General features: G+C 37.1%; 1 protein-coding gene across 2 annotated transcripts in view; it reads right to left on the bottom strand.

Moving 5' to 3' along the window:
- The window catches only part of CNTNAP5 (contactin associated protein family member 5), a 741254-nt gene that overhangs the window by 128190 nt on the left and 596512 nt on the right, over window positions 1–16552 (bottom strand). For both annotated transcript variants that reach the window (XM_081814618.1, XM_081814619.1), the window contains exon 14: window positions 8437–8593. In XM_081814618.1, coding sequence (XP_081670744.1) covers window positions 8437–8593 — 157 coding nt within the window. The remainder of the gene's footprint in view (window positions 1–8436; window positions 8594–16552) is intronic.

Below are 16552 nucleotides of genomic sequence, written 5' to 3'. Positions count from 1 at the left end.
AAAAAAAAGAAAAAGAGGTTATAACTGATGTCTTTCTATGTGGTCCTGTTTTGACTCTAGTGAGTTCTGCACATTCCTCCTCAGGTAGAGAGGATCATTTACCCCACAGAGTTAGGGCATTCAGTTCTGAACTGATCCCTTTGTGGTCTATGTAATACCCTAAGTCCCTTCGGCAATTTGGCCACATCTATCAAAACAGAAAAATGGATAATTTAACAATTGTAAGCTGGAGATCTATGCAATAGAAATAATAATTTCCAAAGTGGAAAAAGGTATAAATCAAGACTCAAAAATGTTCATTGCAGCTTTTTTTCTAAGAGTGAAAAATCATTTACAAGGAAAATGTTTATCATAAAGGAATGGTAAAATAAGTTATGATACATCCATACTGTGGATACTTTGCAGCCATTAAAATGGACAGGATGCACTCATTTTCATGCTTATTTAACAACGCCACATAAAAGCTCTCCAAGACATATTTTATGTGAAAAAAGTAAGTTGCAGAATAATATGTTTAATATGATCTCACATTTAGTAAATGTGGCATATGCATAGGATGATATTTGTGTGTGGAAATGCCCTACATGCCCAACTATTATCTCTAGGTGTCATATTTTACATATGAGGTACAAGTAAGGATTCCAAGTGGTGGTGGGGAAAGAGATTCTACTTTTTTATTTAAATATTTCTGAAATATTTTAATTTTTATAGTAAGGATATAATAGAGTTTATTTATTTTATGAAAATGAACTCCTAAAGTTAAAAAAAAAGCAAAAGAAATATTCCTCTTATGCTTTGTTAAATATAGAAACCTAAATTTGGTATCAGAACTGACAAATGTGAGCAAACTTACAAGTAGATAAAAGAGGTAAGCAGCTCATGTAATTTGGATCTGAGTAAGAACTACTTTAGGTGAGTAATGCCATACACTTAGTGATAAGTAGGCAAATTAAAATAGAAGCCAAAGACTCATTGCATTTTTAAGTATAACTATAATATGTTGTCATACAATAATAGTACAAATCAAAATGTTATATAAAATGTACTATGTAAATGCAAATTCTTAGTCTTTTTTTTATTATTATGTTCAATTAGCCAACATATAGTACATCATTAGTTTTTGATGTAATTGTTCAACAATTCATTAGTTGTGTATAATACCCAGTGCTCGTCACAACACGTGCCCTCCTTAATACCCATCACCTGGCTACCCCATCCCCCTACCCCCCTACTTTCCGTAACCCTTAGTTTGTTACCAGAGTCCAGAGTTTCTCATGGTTTGTCTCCCTCTCTGATTTCTTTCCATTCAGTTTTCCCTCCCTTCCCCTGTGGTCGTCTGCACTATTCCTTATGTTCCACATATGAGTCTCTAAAGGCAAGGGAAACAAAAGCAAAAATGAACTTTTGGGATTTCATCAAGATAAAAAACTTCCGCACAGCAAAGGAAACAGGCAACAAAACTAAGAGGCAACACACGGATTGGGAGAAGACATTTGCAAATGACATTACAGATAAAGGGCTAGTATCCAAAATCTATAAAAAACTCATCAAACTCAACACTCAAAAAACAAATAATCCAGTCAAGAAATGGGCAGGAGACATGGACAGACACTTCTCCAAAGAAGACATACAAATGGCTAACAGACACATGAAAAAATGTTCAACATCACTAGCAAACTCTTAATCTCGATATTGACTTCGAGTTCTATTTCTGATACTCAGAATTTTGCAATTACCTAAGTAACGTGACACCACAGACAATTTAGACGTAGTATATTTGTAAAACTTGACAGAGAACTAATGCGATAGAAGTCTCAGTCTACATCTTTGTTTCTTAGAAACATTAAAAGGAGTATTTTATAGCTTTGTTTTGTTTTCTAGATGGTGGCATCACTGAATTGAAACAAATAAACAAACAAAAAAACAATCCTAAATGTTGTCTTTGGTAAAACTTTTTACTCCATGTAGACTTTTTTACTCCGTCTAGAGTATTTCCAACTATTTTACTCCATTTAGAATTCTATTAAATAATTATATGATATATTGGTTTTGAATTATCAACCTCTGATAAAAGTTCTTTTTCCCCAATTTTGTATTGTTCTTTCCTTTCTTGAGTATATGATGACTTCTATTCTCTCCAATCTGATACACCACAAAACATTCTGTCTAAAAACAATTGGGAATGTACTCATGGGATACTTAGTGTAAACAAGCCAAAATCAAGTTGCCCCAGGACATACATTTTAAGTAAAAATATAATGAATGAAACAGCAGACTATAACTATCAAGTGAAGGGCATATTTGGCCAAAGAGAGAGGATCTGGAGAAAGGAAACCCTATGTATTCATTATCTCATTTATTCTCTCAGCAGTTAATGCATGAAGGACCTGCCATGTGCCATGCATACTTCTCTCTAACACAAGATGCAGGCCTTAATTATATTGCTGGATGCATGTAGAAATTCAGTGAGAGGAAAAATCCAGATAAAGCTTTCATACTTGATAGGAAAAAAACACTTCCAAAACTCAATAGGCAGTGGAATAGCTCATAAACAGTTTCATAATTAATAAAATTTCATAAATAATAAAATTCAACCAGAAAAGATAATAAATAAATAAATAAATAAATAAATAAATAAATAATAAATAATAAGAGGTAGTGCCTTAGTGTGTTCTGAGGTTATCCTTTCCTTTCTCTCAGGATTCAGGATTCCTGCCCCATCTTAGGACACTACCAAGGATGAAGCACCCTCACTGCACAAAGTCTGGGAACCTCAGGGATGGAAGGTTGAAGAAAGGTCTGAGAAATCAAAGAACAACCTATGTGAGGAAATCCTAAACCCCTTGGATGTATCCAGCATCTTCTCCCTAAAGGCAACCCTCTCATTAAATCTCATGGGAAAGACATGAAGGGTCTTTGTGAAGGTCAAGGTCCTGAGACTGGATAAGACATGTATTTACCAAAGAGAAAAGTTGAAGGCAAATATATAAAAAGATAACTTTGGGGGTCACGTGGGTGTCTCAGTCGGTTAAGTGTCTGACTCTTGATTTCAGCTCAGGTCATGATCTCGGGGTCATGTAATTGAGCACTGCATCTCATAGGGGGCCATGCTCAGTGGGGAGTCTGCTTGAGATTCTCTCCCTTTGCCCTTCCCCCTGCTTGTGTGCTCTCCCTAAATAAATAAATAAATAAATAAACCTTAAAAAAAAAAAAAGATAACTTTGGAGCAGAGTGGCCATTTCTTTTTTTTTTTTTCTTTTTAGAGTGGCCATTTCTAACTACTCCTTGAAAGCCAGAAGAAAAATGAATGTGCAGTGGAAAGTTTAGGCTAAACTTTGGGTAATTGTTTCTTGTGAGGTTTTATTTTATTTTATTTTTTTATTTTTTTTTAAAGATTTTATTTATTTATTCATGAGAGACAGAGAGAGAGAGAGGCAGAGGGAGAAGCAGGCTCCCAAGGAGCAGAGAGCCCGATGCGGGACTCGATCCCAGGACCCTGGGATCATGACCTGAGCCGAAGGCAGACGCTTAACCATCTGAGCCACCCAGGCGCCCTCTTGTGAGGTTTTAAAGGTGGATAACAGCTAACAATGAAATAAAGATAAGTTAATCCAAGAATGACCATGGCCTGACCTAAGAAAAGTAAAAGTATGTCCAATAAAAGTCATTCAATTGTTCATTCATGGGTTTGACACCATTTATTAAATAATTTCTCTGTGGTAGTCAAGTGGAATCAATGGCTAAAGAGTGGTTTGAAGCTTCAGGATTCCATATCCCCCCCCAAAAATAAAACCCTAAAAATATCTTGTATTTTTTTTAAGAAACAGAATAATAGGTTCCCTTTTTTTGGATGACCAGATGACCAGAATTTAAACCTTACATCATTTTCTCTTCCTATTTTTTACCATATTACTTTATATAAGGGTGTATTAAGGACAAGAGGCAAAGAACAAAGTTACTGAAAATCAAATAAAAATATCTGTACTTTCTTATGACTAAATTCTAAAAGATGTCCTACTGTTAAGCAATAGAGCTTAGTTTCAGTTCTACTTGGTTGTTTGGCTGAAAGAAGTCTTAATTAGGACCGCAGGCCACCACCATGAGGCACACTTTGAAAGATTTCCTTGCCTCCTCCAACTTGCTGACAGAACCATCCTTTGGATCCATCTACCTAGATGACGGTTTCCCATCCTACAGAACCCCACTGCCCCTGTGCTGTCTCCAGCCTGGAGCTATCCCGTGTCATTTGCTATTCTCTGAAGTCTATCAGTCTGAAGTAATGGGATCATAAAACACCCAATTGGCAGGATTTCTATACATTGAACCATTAAGTTGAAGACAAGTTCCTTTGCAAGCAATCATTGACTATAAAACTGTTACTCATTTCAAGTTTTCTCATTTATTTTTTTTTTCTTTTTCTTCCTGTTTAGTTCTTTGGCTGGGACAGAACCCCTTGGAGATGTCAGCTCAGTAGCATACCTGATTTCTAACGCCTACCTGATGCTTCCCTTTACTCTAAGAAAAAGTCACGCTTTGGGTGTTCATCAAATTCTTTTTTCCCCTCCATCCACCTCCATCTTCTGAGCTGACTCACTTCCCCTCACACCCACCCTGTAATCATTTTCCTCATTTACTTGGTCTCATTGAAATATATAGCAGCAATTTATTCAGTTACCGAGTTTGATTAAAACAGAATAAATTATTGTCAATTACCAGAGGCCAAGAGGATGGCTAAGCCTCTCTGAGCAGCCTGATCCAGAAAAAAGAAACCCATGGGCTGCTGTGATGTGATTGGAGAAACCCTGGGAGAGGTCTCTTTGGAATCCTCACCCGCTGTCATAACTCAGAATCTCAACTTGGTCGCTCCTTTCATGTAGTCACCAAGAGCATCCTTGGAGTCAGCAGGATCCTACTCTGCCCCCTTAGTCACGTGACCTTAACTAAGCCACTTACCATGCCAGAGCCTCAGTTTCCTTTTCTGGGGAAAAGAGATGATGAAACCCACCTCAAGAGCTGGTAGGATGATGCTATGAGATGCACTATATAAAATACCAAGAACACTTCAGTATATGTTAGGTAACATTTTTCAGCAACAATATTACCTAGGAGTTGTAATATATCAAACTGCTAGATGTTCTACCAGCCCAAATCAGTTTTCTGATCAATTTTACCAAGAGCAGAAACTTGAGGGAACTGTACAAAGTAAATATATTTGAGGTTTCTTAGGAGCACAGAGAAACACCAGTGATATTAATAGGGGCATGCTGGACTGAAACAAAAATATGAAAATGTGTGGAATGCCAGCTTGACCACATGGAAGCTATGAATGTGCTTGGAAGAATGTTAAAAAAACATGACTATTTCACAATTGTGTAAGCTTTTGTACTTTTCCCTTCTACAGTAAATAATAGACTTGAATAGATAAGTAATAAATGCATTTCCACAAGGCTCTGCCGGGTTTCATGGTGGAATGGATATTCTGTGTTCACAATCTTGTTACAGACAAAGGAATCTCACTGTTAGTTCACATACAAGGAGCTTCTTGATCTGGATTTGATCTTTCCTGCCTTCCTCTCCTGCAAATTCCCCACATGAAGATGGGGCAATAATCACACCAAATTGTCTTGGGAAAGTAGTGATTTCTATATTTTTTCACATTTCCCTGTCTGAGCATATGGAGGTTCCACCTACCTATACTACACTAACTTTAGCTAACTTCTTCTGGTCCTTCAAAACCTGTCACTTATCCCAGCCCATATCCACCACAGCTTTGGGCACATCTATACTTATCTTTATTATCAAATTCATCACACAATACATTTATTGCTAACTAACTAGCTTTTTCTTTCTCACTGCTCTGTGAGCTCCTCAAGGGCAGAGACTATAATGCCCTTGACTTTCTCTGCACAAGCAGACTGCTTGACTGGCAAAGACCAGGGACACAGTAAACAAGTGATACATGAGTAAATATCAGATGGACTAGTAAGTACAGTTGCTTCTATAACAAAGTATTTTCCAGATTCATGTATAACAGGCTGTGATGTCCTGAGACAAATTAGTGAAATCCAGAAGAGTTAAATCAGTAATCTCAGCCTCTTCTCATTCTCCTTCTCAGCCTCTTCTTCCATCCTTCGTAAGAATGACAGAAAGAACTCCCTGATTTCACCTGAATTTTGCCTTGAGATGATCAACATGTTATTTTAGTCACAGTGAAGTAGGCATCTTTATGAAAGGAAGTTCAGATCATCTCTCTTGATCCTTGTTATGTGGGTTGTTGAACAAAATTTATATCTAAAATTAAATGTTGCTGCCCCTAATAGAGGTCACTTGCCACAGAAAGTGGCAGATAATGGAGTTTTTCCCTGACTGTAAAGGAACTAGAAAGGGTTATAAAATATGCAATAACCTCTATGTTGATAAACGTATGATGTGCCAGAGTTGACAGAAAGGAAATTTTGAAACACTCCTCTAAGTACAGCTTAGATGATGAAGTTAAGTCAACATATTAAGGGTTCAAAGCTTAGTGAACTAGTGAGTGGGTCAATGGAGGAAGAGGCTGGAATCTGAGTAAAAGATGGTCAGTGGAAAGTCCCAGAGAAGACAGTGTGGAAGCTCATCAACATAGTGACCTCTTTTCCACTTTTAAGTAATTTGATGTCATTCTCTCCCACTGCCCCTAACTGCTCAATAAATTAAGCCCAGCCCTGGTTGGTTATTCCCTAGGAAGAAAAGACACTGAGGCAGTGTTCAGTATGGAAATGGCCACACCACAGGAAATAAAACAGTGAGCAAAAATCAAGAATTCAGCCAAAAGGGAGTGAAGGTAATTAGGAGAAACACTTCCCCTTCCCTTTATATTCTATTGTCCCATATCAACTTCCCTGATTATACATAATGAAATAAAGGTGTTTCCATTAAGGTCTATACATCTATAAAGCATAGAGAAGAGGAATTAATGAATCACACACAAAAAAAGTGAATCTAATCTAAGCTGCAGGTCATTTTAAATACATTTTCCTGGCATCAAAACCATTTAACTTCTCCATACATATTTCTCAAGCTTATAGGAACAAATTTGTGGTCACCCCTCCTCCTTAAAGGTCTTCTAAATTCATCTATTCAGCTAACTACCACTGAGTTTCTACAAGGAATAGATCCTGAGGGATATAATATTAAAAGAGACACAGTCCCCATCCAAAATATGAGTTATATTTGATTGCACTCCTCCATGATGTTATGAGAGAAAGCAATGCAGGGTAAAGTGGGGGCCCAAATAATGGAGAAGTCCAAACTACCTCCAGTCAACTTTGTCTGATTTTACCCATGTAAAATCAGGTAAGGCATCCAGGTAACTTGTCTTGGAGCCCAAGCAGCCCTACAACATTCTGAAGAGGTGGTCCATCTAGTAGAACCCAGTGGAGGCAAGTGTTTGCTCTTTTCCTCATTGAACTGAGAGTTTGACTCTACCTTAAATTTCATTCAAAACATCCCCTGCTGTTATCAATTTAAACAGTGAAGAAAAAGTACTTAAAAGAAAATTCAAGTGGGTTGAGAGCAGCTTGACATAGGAATTTTGAATTATAATTGAGCAGAATTTCATGAAGCAAGCAAAATTACAAAGCCAAAACTGAAGAATGCCTTGAATTTAGTGAAAACAAAAGCAGGTTTGGAAATGTTCTGTGCATATTTTCATAATACAGTGAAAACCAGGCAGTTCACCTGGAGGACAAAGGGAAAGTAGATGTTATGGATATGAGAACTAAAAACTAAGCTTTATCTTACGAAAGCAACTGTGAAGAGCAAGAATGACCCTGGTCCCAGCCATAACTGAGTTCAAGTTCTGGATCTGCCACCTAATACATGTGTATAACTTTGGGAAAATTATTTAACTTCTCTGTAAATTATATTCCTCAATCTTAAGATGCAAAAGTGGGAAAATTATAAGGAATTAATAAGTTTTTTTTGTGAAGACTAAGTAGATGTTCAATAAATATAAATTTTCTTTGCTATATTTTTATTCCATGATAAGGTAGCCTGGTGACTGAAATATCAGTGGGAAAATGGGAGAATGAAGGTATGGTCTGTACAATTGCACATCCCGATCTCCCACACTCTCTCCCAGAACCTATAGTCCACACATTACAGAAACACCGACTAAGTCACAAAGCTTAATACTACATTTCATTCTATTGTACAAAATGGAATGTTCAGATATAAGGAGGCTTTGATGTGACAATGTGTTTTATGTTATAAACCTCAGTGATATCCCTAAAAGTACTAGAACTGGCAATTTTCAAAGTTAAAAACAATCACAATCATTAGGGAGACCTAGTTCATAACTGAATTTCTCATCCATGTCTTTTTCTCTTGGGGAAATTTTATGCATCAATTAATGGGCTTCCCCTACAACTGCAGAAAGATCAGGATCACCATTACCATTCATCCTTGTCAGCATCACAATTGCAGAAGTGTTGAATGTCCAGGCAACTCTCATCCAGGCCACATTCACACTGCTGAACCCCAGGCGGGGCACCTCCCCAGTAAGGATGCCTTTCATTGGACCGCCCAATCCACCAGGTAAATGGTGTTCCATCTGAAAGACAAGATAGTTTGCAGAGGGTGTCAAAAGCTTACATGGAAATGTTTTGAAGAATAAATATATATTTACATGTATTACATATATATATATACACATATATCTCTATATATGTAATATGTATATATACATACACATATCTGTATATATCCTCCCTCTCTCATTTCCTTCTCTTCTTTTCTTTCTTCCTCTCTTTCGCCCTTCCTTTCTTTTTCTCTCTCTGTATATGGATCTATCTATATCTATAACTATATCTATATATACATATTTACAAATCTCTCTCTACCTATATATATCCATATACACATCTGTATCTATGTATCTATATCTATACCCATATCTATAGACATATATAAATACAGACATAAACAACACTTTCATGAAAAATATTCACATAGTAGGACATGGATCAATCACAATGTTCAGAGGCAGGGTCACAAACTAAAATCAGACAGGTACCATAGTTAAGTAAATTGGGCCAGATTGCAGACCAAAGATTTTTAAGATACAGATACAAAAATTAATTTCATTGTAAAACTATCAAAGGAAAACAACAGCATGAGGGCCAAGATTGCCCTGACATTAGTTCTCAGTTTCTGATAGACTCTGAGGACAAGTATTTCAAATTCAAAGATTTTAAGGGAAAAAAATGAAACCTGTTGAAGATCGGTACTACATGGGCCAAATAATTCCTTCTGAAGGTCGTATTTAACCCATAGGAAGTTGGCATATAAACTCCAATTTCTGATTTATGTAGTTGACAGAAAACTACTTTGGAGTCTTTGTCAATTTCTTTCTTCCCTTTTTTTTTTTTTTTTTTGTTGTTGTTGTTCAAAGCTTAGTTTAGTAAAATCAGTTGGAGTTTTCTTTTATGATTGAGAATATTTCAGTAGATTAAAGTTATTACTGAGAAGATGATAGTGTATCCAAGCAACGGGTTATAGGCAGAGTTGGAGGCATTATACATCATCAGTCTGCATGGAGTTAGGTCCAGGTCCCTTTGGAAATTGCTGTTTTGTTTTTGTTTTGCATACAACAGGCACTTAACATGTGATTATTTAAAACATGAAAGAAATGCTTATTAGGGGCCATGTACCATGTACCATAATGATGTACCGTTTTAAAGTAGAATAATACTTGTCTGATGATGTTACTAGGTTGGAATTTTGCCAAGTCAAGATTTAATTGTGCATACAACTCCTGATTTACAAACACATAATTTACAAATTATTTGTGTATGCACAGATAGCAACAACTTTCTCCACATTGCTCTCAGTGCTAATATCCTTATGGAAGTCACTGAGGCAAGTAGTAAGAGAAATGATAATCTGGAGCTTCCAAGAATCAGTAGGTCATGAGGAAAAGATCAGGAAGATACTGTGAAAAGCAAAAGTATCTTAGGGTTACTGAGTTAGAGGGAGGACAGCCTGAAGGACCATACTCACCCCAAAATAACACACTGATTCTGCCTAAAATGTTCCAAGCCCCTTTATTATCTTTTAAGCTAGAATTCCGGTTAGCAATGTCTGTTAACCAGACTCTTCTTTTTAAATACTAATTCTCAATGGTATAAATCCATTTTCCCTAGTTTCACACAGTTTATAAACCATGGAACAATAGTCCCAATGAATTGTTTTATTTCTAAATTCTAGCTTAGATAAGCCACACTCATGTGGCCTAGAGAGCTGGTGGGTCTATTTAGGACACAGATCACTACTTTTGGGAGTGGAGTAAGCTTAGATCAATTTTTTCAGTGTGTGGGTCCAGGGAACACAAGGGTAAAATATTGTATATGTGAATATGTTTACCAATGTTGGCTTTCGATCCAAAAAAAGGGGAAGAAATCTCCCCACCTCTCCCTCCTTCTGGCACTGCTCAGGCCTCTCCCCAATAATCTTGAATCCAGATCACATAGTAATGTTCAATGTCATCATGGGTTATTTTTGTTTATGAGCTAAACCAAGATTGTAATCAATTAATAGCATCATTACTAATGGTATGATTTCTGAACAACCAATTTATGCACAGGTTCTGCTGTCTATGTTGCTTTCTAGGAGTTTTACCAATTCTCACTTGGTATCTTAAGCCCCTAGAAGTTTCACAGGAGCCAGAGGCTTTGTTTTGTTTCAAATCCATCAGTGTCTTATAGAACTGAGGCTTGGGGTCCCCTCCTCATTTCTGGAAATTAGTATAAAGGTTTTAAATTGTGTTAACTGAATGCATGTCAATGAGTAAGAAGAAAGGAAGGAAAAATACACACACACACACACACACAGATATTTGAAAGCAGAAGAATCTTTGCTAAATTTTCCTCTCAGATGTCCCACCTTTGTGTTTGTTTTCCTTTGGAACATAACAAACAAGGAAACTGAAGATCAAAAAGGATGGGACTTGCCCTGATTCATGACTCTAATGATATAGTCAAGAAGGGAATCTACACCTGAGCTGCACATTTCAATCACTGGAGAAATTGGATTTATTTTCTTCTGACCAGATGTTTAAAAAAAGTGCAGGAACAAAGCACAATTATAAATATATAGACATATCTCAATATGCATTCATTCAACAAATACTTACTGAAGATCTATAATATTCCAGGAAATATTCTAGGTACTTGGGATAAATCAGTTTAAGACAAACTAAACCAACCAAGCAAAGAAAACGTGCCCCAAAAGCTTGCATTGTAATTATAGGAAACAAACAATAATAATAATTAAATAATTTCCTATATTTTTATTTATTTATTTGAAAGAGAGAGAGGGAGGGAGATGGAGAGGAGCAGAGAGAGAAGGAGAGAGAGAATCTTAAGCAGGCTGCATGCCCAGTGCTTAGTCTGACATGGGGTTTGATCTCATGATCCTGTGATCATGACCTGAGCTGAAATCAAGAGTTGGATGCATAACTGACTGAGGCACTCAGGCACCCCAATAATAATTTCGTATTTAGAAAGGAACAGGAGATATGGAAACAATACAAAAGACCAAGGTAAGGTAGGCTGCAAAAAGGGTGGGCTGCAATTTTAGAGTGGTCAGGATAGAAACTGATTAAAAAAAAATAAACTCTGAGCAGAACTTCAAAGAGGAACAAGTGACATGTGACTGGCCATCCGGAGGATAACACAGCAAACAAAGGAAACATTCAATGTAAAGGATCAGTGAATGTAGGATCAAAGTAAAATAAAGGAATCTCCTAAAATCTATCACCAGGTTTTCAAACTATGATTTTCAAAATTTTGAGGAAACTCTAATTGGAAGTTTCAACTGAAAAAAAAAAAAAAGTAGCAGGAAATGGGCAAAATAGAACATATATTGATCAAGTTCTTGGCTACAGGCTAAGAATTCACTCTGATAGTTCCAAGCCAAAGGGCATTTATTAAGAAGATATCCGGCTGCCACAGAACCATGACTAGGGAAGAAATGGGCTTTTGGCAATGGACTCACCAGGTTGTTCACCGGCCTGAGGCAGAAACTCTGCCTGGCTCACTGCCCTTGAAAGTCAAATATTGGGGACCGACCCAGCTGAAGATGCTACGCTGACAGCACCACAACCACTCCTCTCTAAGGATTTCAGGTCAATAGGCCCCCCATCCCCCCATAGAGAAGTTTCTGTGGACCTGATTCTAACCCTCAGAATAGAAGCTCCATGCAGAGCCTGCTTCCCAGCACTCACCTCCAGTCAGAGCTGTACACAGGGGTCTGATTAGGGAAGCACAGGTGACATGCCTGCATCCCAGCTGGAAAAGAGCCTGGGGAAGTGAATTCTGACTTGCTCCAGAGGCAGGACTCACAATGTGAATTTTCAGTAACACAGAAATGCTATTCAAAAGATATGGGGCAGGTATGAATAAGACAAATGGTGGGATGCCTGGGTGGCTCGGTCGGTTAAGCGTCTGCGTTCGGCTCAGATCATGATCCCAGAGTCCTGGGATTGTCCTGGCATTGGGCTCTCTGCTCAGCCGGAAGCCTGCTTCTTCCTCTGCCTGCCCCCCTCCCTGCTTGTGCTCTCCCTCTCTCTCTGACAAAAAAAAAAAAAAAGACAAATGGCTCTCCTGGGGCTGAACACACACTTAAATGTCACTTAATGGATCAGAACTCGAAACTGATAGGGACAGAGGTTATGCACTCCAGAAAGGAAGGTCCATACACTGCTTTGTGCTTCTGGGGCCAGAGGCTACAGGGTTTTAGGGTCAGACTCTTGTCAAAGAAGCAGTGTTTTCATGCACATCACCCACTACAGGGGACTTCTACAAGAAAACCTAGGAGAAGAATGTGGGAAGACTGAATCCCCCTGGAGTATGGCACCACCAGGAACTCAGCAGTAGATACAGAGGCCTCAGAGAGGTGTATGCAGGATTTAGAAAAAATCACTAAGAGATTGCATTCATTTGTATTATTTCTATGCATTTGGGATTATTATTGCTATGTAACCTCATGTACACCACAAGGTCTGGGAAAATTCATCATATATATATATATATATATATATATATATATATATATATATATGTTGTTATTGTTGTGTGTGTGTGTGTGTGTGTGTGTGGAGAGAGAGAGAGAGAACAAAAAACCCTCCTAAGAAAGTTTATGGCTTAGAGTGAAAGACCTCAGTGTGTGTCAGTAAGTGAGCACAGAAGATGATCACTCACCTTTTGTTAATACCAAATAGAATTATCACCAAACCAAGATCAATCATTTGTCATGAGGCTTATAAAAATCACAATAGGACATATTACTGAGCATGTGCTAGGTTACAGGCAGTATTTTGATGTGCTCTACATACATAAACCCATTTAATCATCACTGGTATCTAGGAAGTAGGTATTATTATCCTTCACTTCACAGGTAAAGGGAATGAGGCAGAGAAGGTTTAAATGACTCTCTTGGGGTCATACAATTAGAAAGTTCAGAGTCAGGACTTGAAATCAAGCAGTCTTGCCCAAGAGTCTATGGGTTTAATCCCAATGTTATGCCACTGTGCTCTGACATGTGGGGAAATAATTCATGGTTAAAAAAACTTGCCTTTCAACAAAATACATACGGATGGATTTAAGTGATAATTAAGAAAACTGCAAGTGATGGAGAATCTCTTACAATCACTAAAATAAAGACAACACATTAATAAATATATCTAACTATTACACATTCATAAACACTAATAATGCCACAGCAGAATTTCCTGTTAGCATTGCTTGCTAGAACCTTCCCAGGACTTCCCCACAAGGAATTTCTAGAAGACAGCCACAAGTATACGTGGTTTTGCTAAAGACAGCACACAAACTAAGAGGCACAGTTTATGCCTTGTAGCTGGACTTTCTTTCAAAAGCTCTGTGCCTTTCTGAGTTTCAGTTTTCTTTTCTCTTCTTTTTTTACATCCATTTCTTAGAACCTGAATTGTTCCCCAAGTTTTAAATTGGCTATGGTATTTGACAAATAAGTTAAAATAGAAAGTTGTACAGACTACCATGTAACTCACTTGACATAGTGGAACACTCAGGGTATGTAGACTTAGGTTTGTCTATAATAACTCTTTACCACAAAACTCCCCTCAGGTCATTTCAACATGAGAAGACTCTTTCTTTCTTAATCAGGGCAGGGATGAAGTCCAAGACTCTAAAGCTTTTCTCTATCCTTGGGCTTAGGTAGAAATTTCTGTGTGTACCTTACATCCCATTTAGATTGACAAACCCTAAGTTCCTTTTACTCTAATTATCTTCAAGAAGGTAATGCAACATAAACTTGGAAGATAATCCTCACAATTGAGTCAAAGGAAGATGGGAATGAACTGCATATCATAGAATGCTTTATAAAGGGAATTTGAGTTTGGAGAGGCAATGTGTGTGTGTGAGAGAGATAGCAACAGAGAGATTGAAAGACAAACAGAGAGATATAAGAGGATACAGATGAGGAGCAATCCTTATCCTCACTTTTACCTCAGAAATTTAAGCCTATATTAATTTCTTTATAAACAGCATCAATAAAGTATTATATTTGAATTTTAAGCATTAAAGAAGGTCAAACTACGAGTTTTGCTAATGAGTGCATAAGCAGAGGTTTCCTCCAGCAAGACATTTATATGATATACACAGAGACAGAGTTCAAGGAGAGAAAAATCAAAGTAAGTTTTATAGAACACCTAAGCAAAAACCCAACCTGTAGATGTTTAATTCAAATTATGATTTTCCTAATGTCAGAATTTAAAACAGATTATGATGCAGGTTAGCTGCCACTTTTATGGCTTAATCACTGAGTTGTTGAACGGAATTCAAATTGGAGATCCCTCCTTAATCTTGCAATTGTTTAAATTAAGGTCTTGATAATTGAGAAAACAATAAGCACAATAGCTTCCCAGTGATAACTACAGGCACAGCCAAGAGAATTTGGCTGTTGCCACTACTATGAATGGTCCAAAGATACTTCCAAACAAACAAAGCACGACACTGGGAAGTTCTGTAAATATAGAGACAGTGTTACCACGTTGAGCTCTTGTCATTGTTTTTACTGTTTTTCCTCATTTTATTTCTAAGTTTACAAGTAGTATGCTCATAGCCTTAAATTCTGGTAAACTGTGGAAACAGAAAGACTTTCAGAGCTCACTTATTTTACAGCTTCAAAAATGTCTACACTGAGCAGTAAATATATGTTACAGTGGTTTCATGGGAGTAGTAACATCACTGTCCCCTTGCTGTTAGATTTGCTCTTGCTACATACTTTGGCTCGTCGAATGTGTACAGAAATGACAGTGTGTCCATTTAGAGTCCAGACCTTAAGAGTTATGCATGTTTCCACTTTCCCCTGGGGATCTTCCCTGGCACAACCATGAGAACATGTCACAGGGAGTCACAACCTGTCCAGCTTGGGCCTCAGAATGAGGCACATGAAGCACAGTTGTCACATCTGATGTGACATGTGAGCTGAGAATAAGTATTGAATGCTGTATGCCACTGAACTTTGGCACCTGGCTAGATAACACTATTGTAACAATAACTGATAATACAAATTAGATATCAATCACATAAACATATTCTGTAGGGATTATAAGGAAGTAAATAGAAAGGTTGATGGCTCTGCTTTCAAAAGATTTGCAATTTGGTCAGAAACATAAATAAAGAGAAATACAGGTGGATGAGAAAAATAAAGAGAAATATCAATTCTGTTTTGGCCCAACTAATTATCTATCTTCTGGCTCATATACGTAAGCAGTTGTAGCAGGCATTTGAGTGATTGCCCTGGAAGTCATTCCTAGTCCCCTTCTGCAGTTGCCCTTCTTCCCCTCCCACATAATCCTTACTTGAGCCCAGTCTGAGTTCACTCTGAGCCTGTCCCAACTCAGTGCCAATTATTGCCAGTGGAACCTTGACTCTCCCACCTACCTTTGCCCCTTTCAAATATGGTGCTTGTATCTTCCTGCATTTCAGATAACAGTTTTCTCCAATGGTAATGGTCCTAGTTCATCTTTTCTATGCTCAATGCCTCCCACACATGCATTTGGTTAGAAATTGTGCATAGGACTTTGGATGAATTATTGTAATGTCTGATCACTAAACTGTCACCTGTCACAGCTTCCACTAATAGGATAACATAAAATTTAAATTTATATATATACATATAATATATATATCACACATATATCTATCTATATAGATATAGATATATATCAAACTATATAGATATATAGATACAGATATAATCTATATATATATCACACATATATTTTTGATTTATAAAACAATGTAATTAAATGTAATGGTATAAATTAGTGTGTATGTATATATAATGGCATTAGGTATGTGTGTGTATATGTATATATATACATACATATATATAAATATATATATATATATACATATAGTGTGTGTATGTGTGTATAATTCCATTCAATTCTTTCTTTTTTTTTTAAGATTTTATTTATTTATTTGACAGAGAGACAGGGAGAGAGGGAACACGAGCAGGGGAGTGG

Source organism: Leptonychotes weddellii, chromosome 3 (assembly GCF_054177405.1).
Source record: "Leptonychotes weddellii isolate Sample4059 chromosome 3, ASM5417740v2, whole genome shotgun sequence".
Classification (NCBI taxonomy): Eukaryota; Metazoa; Chordata; class Mammalia; order Carnivora; family Phocidae; genus Leptonychotes; species Leptonychotes weddellii.
The sequence above is the reverse complement of the archived record's forward strand: the minus strand, read 5'-3'. Positions and strand labels throughout refer to the sequence as shown.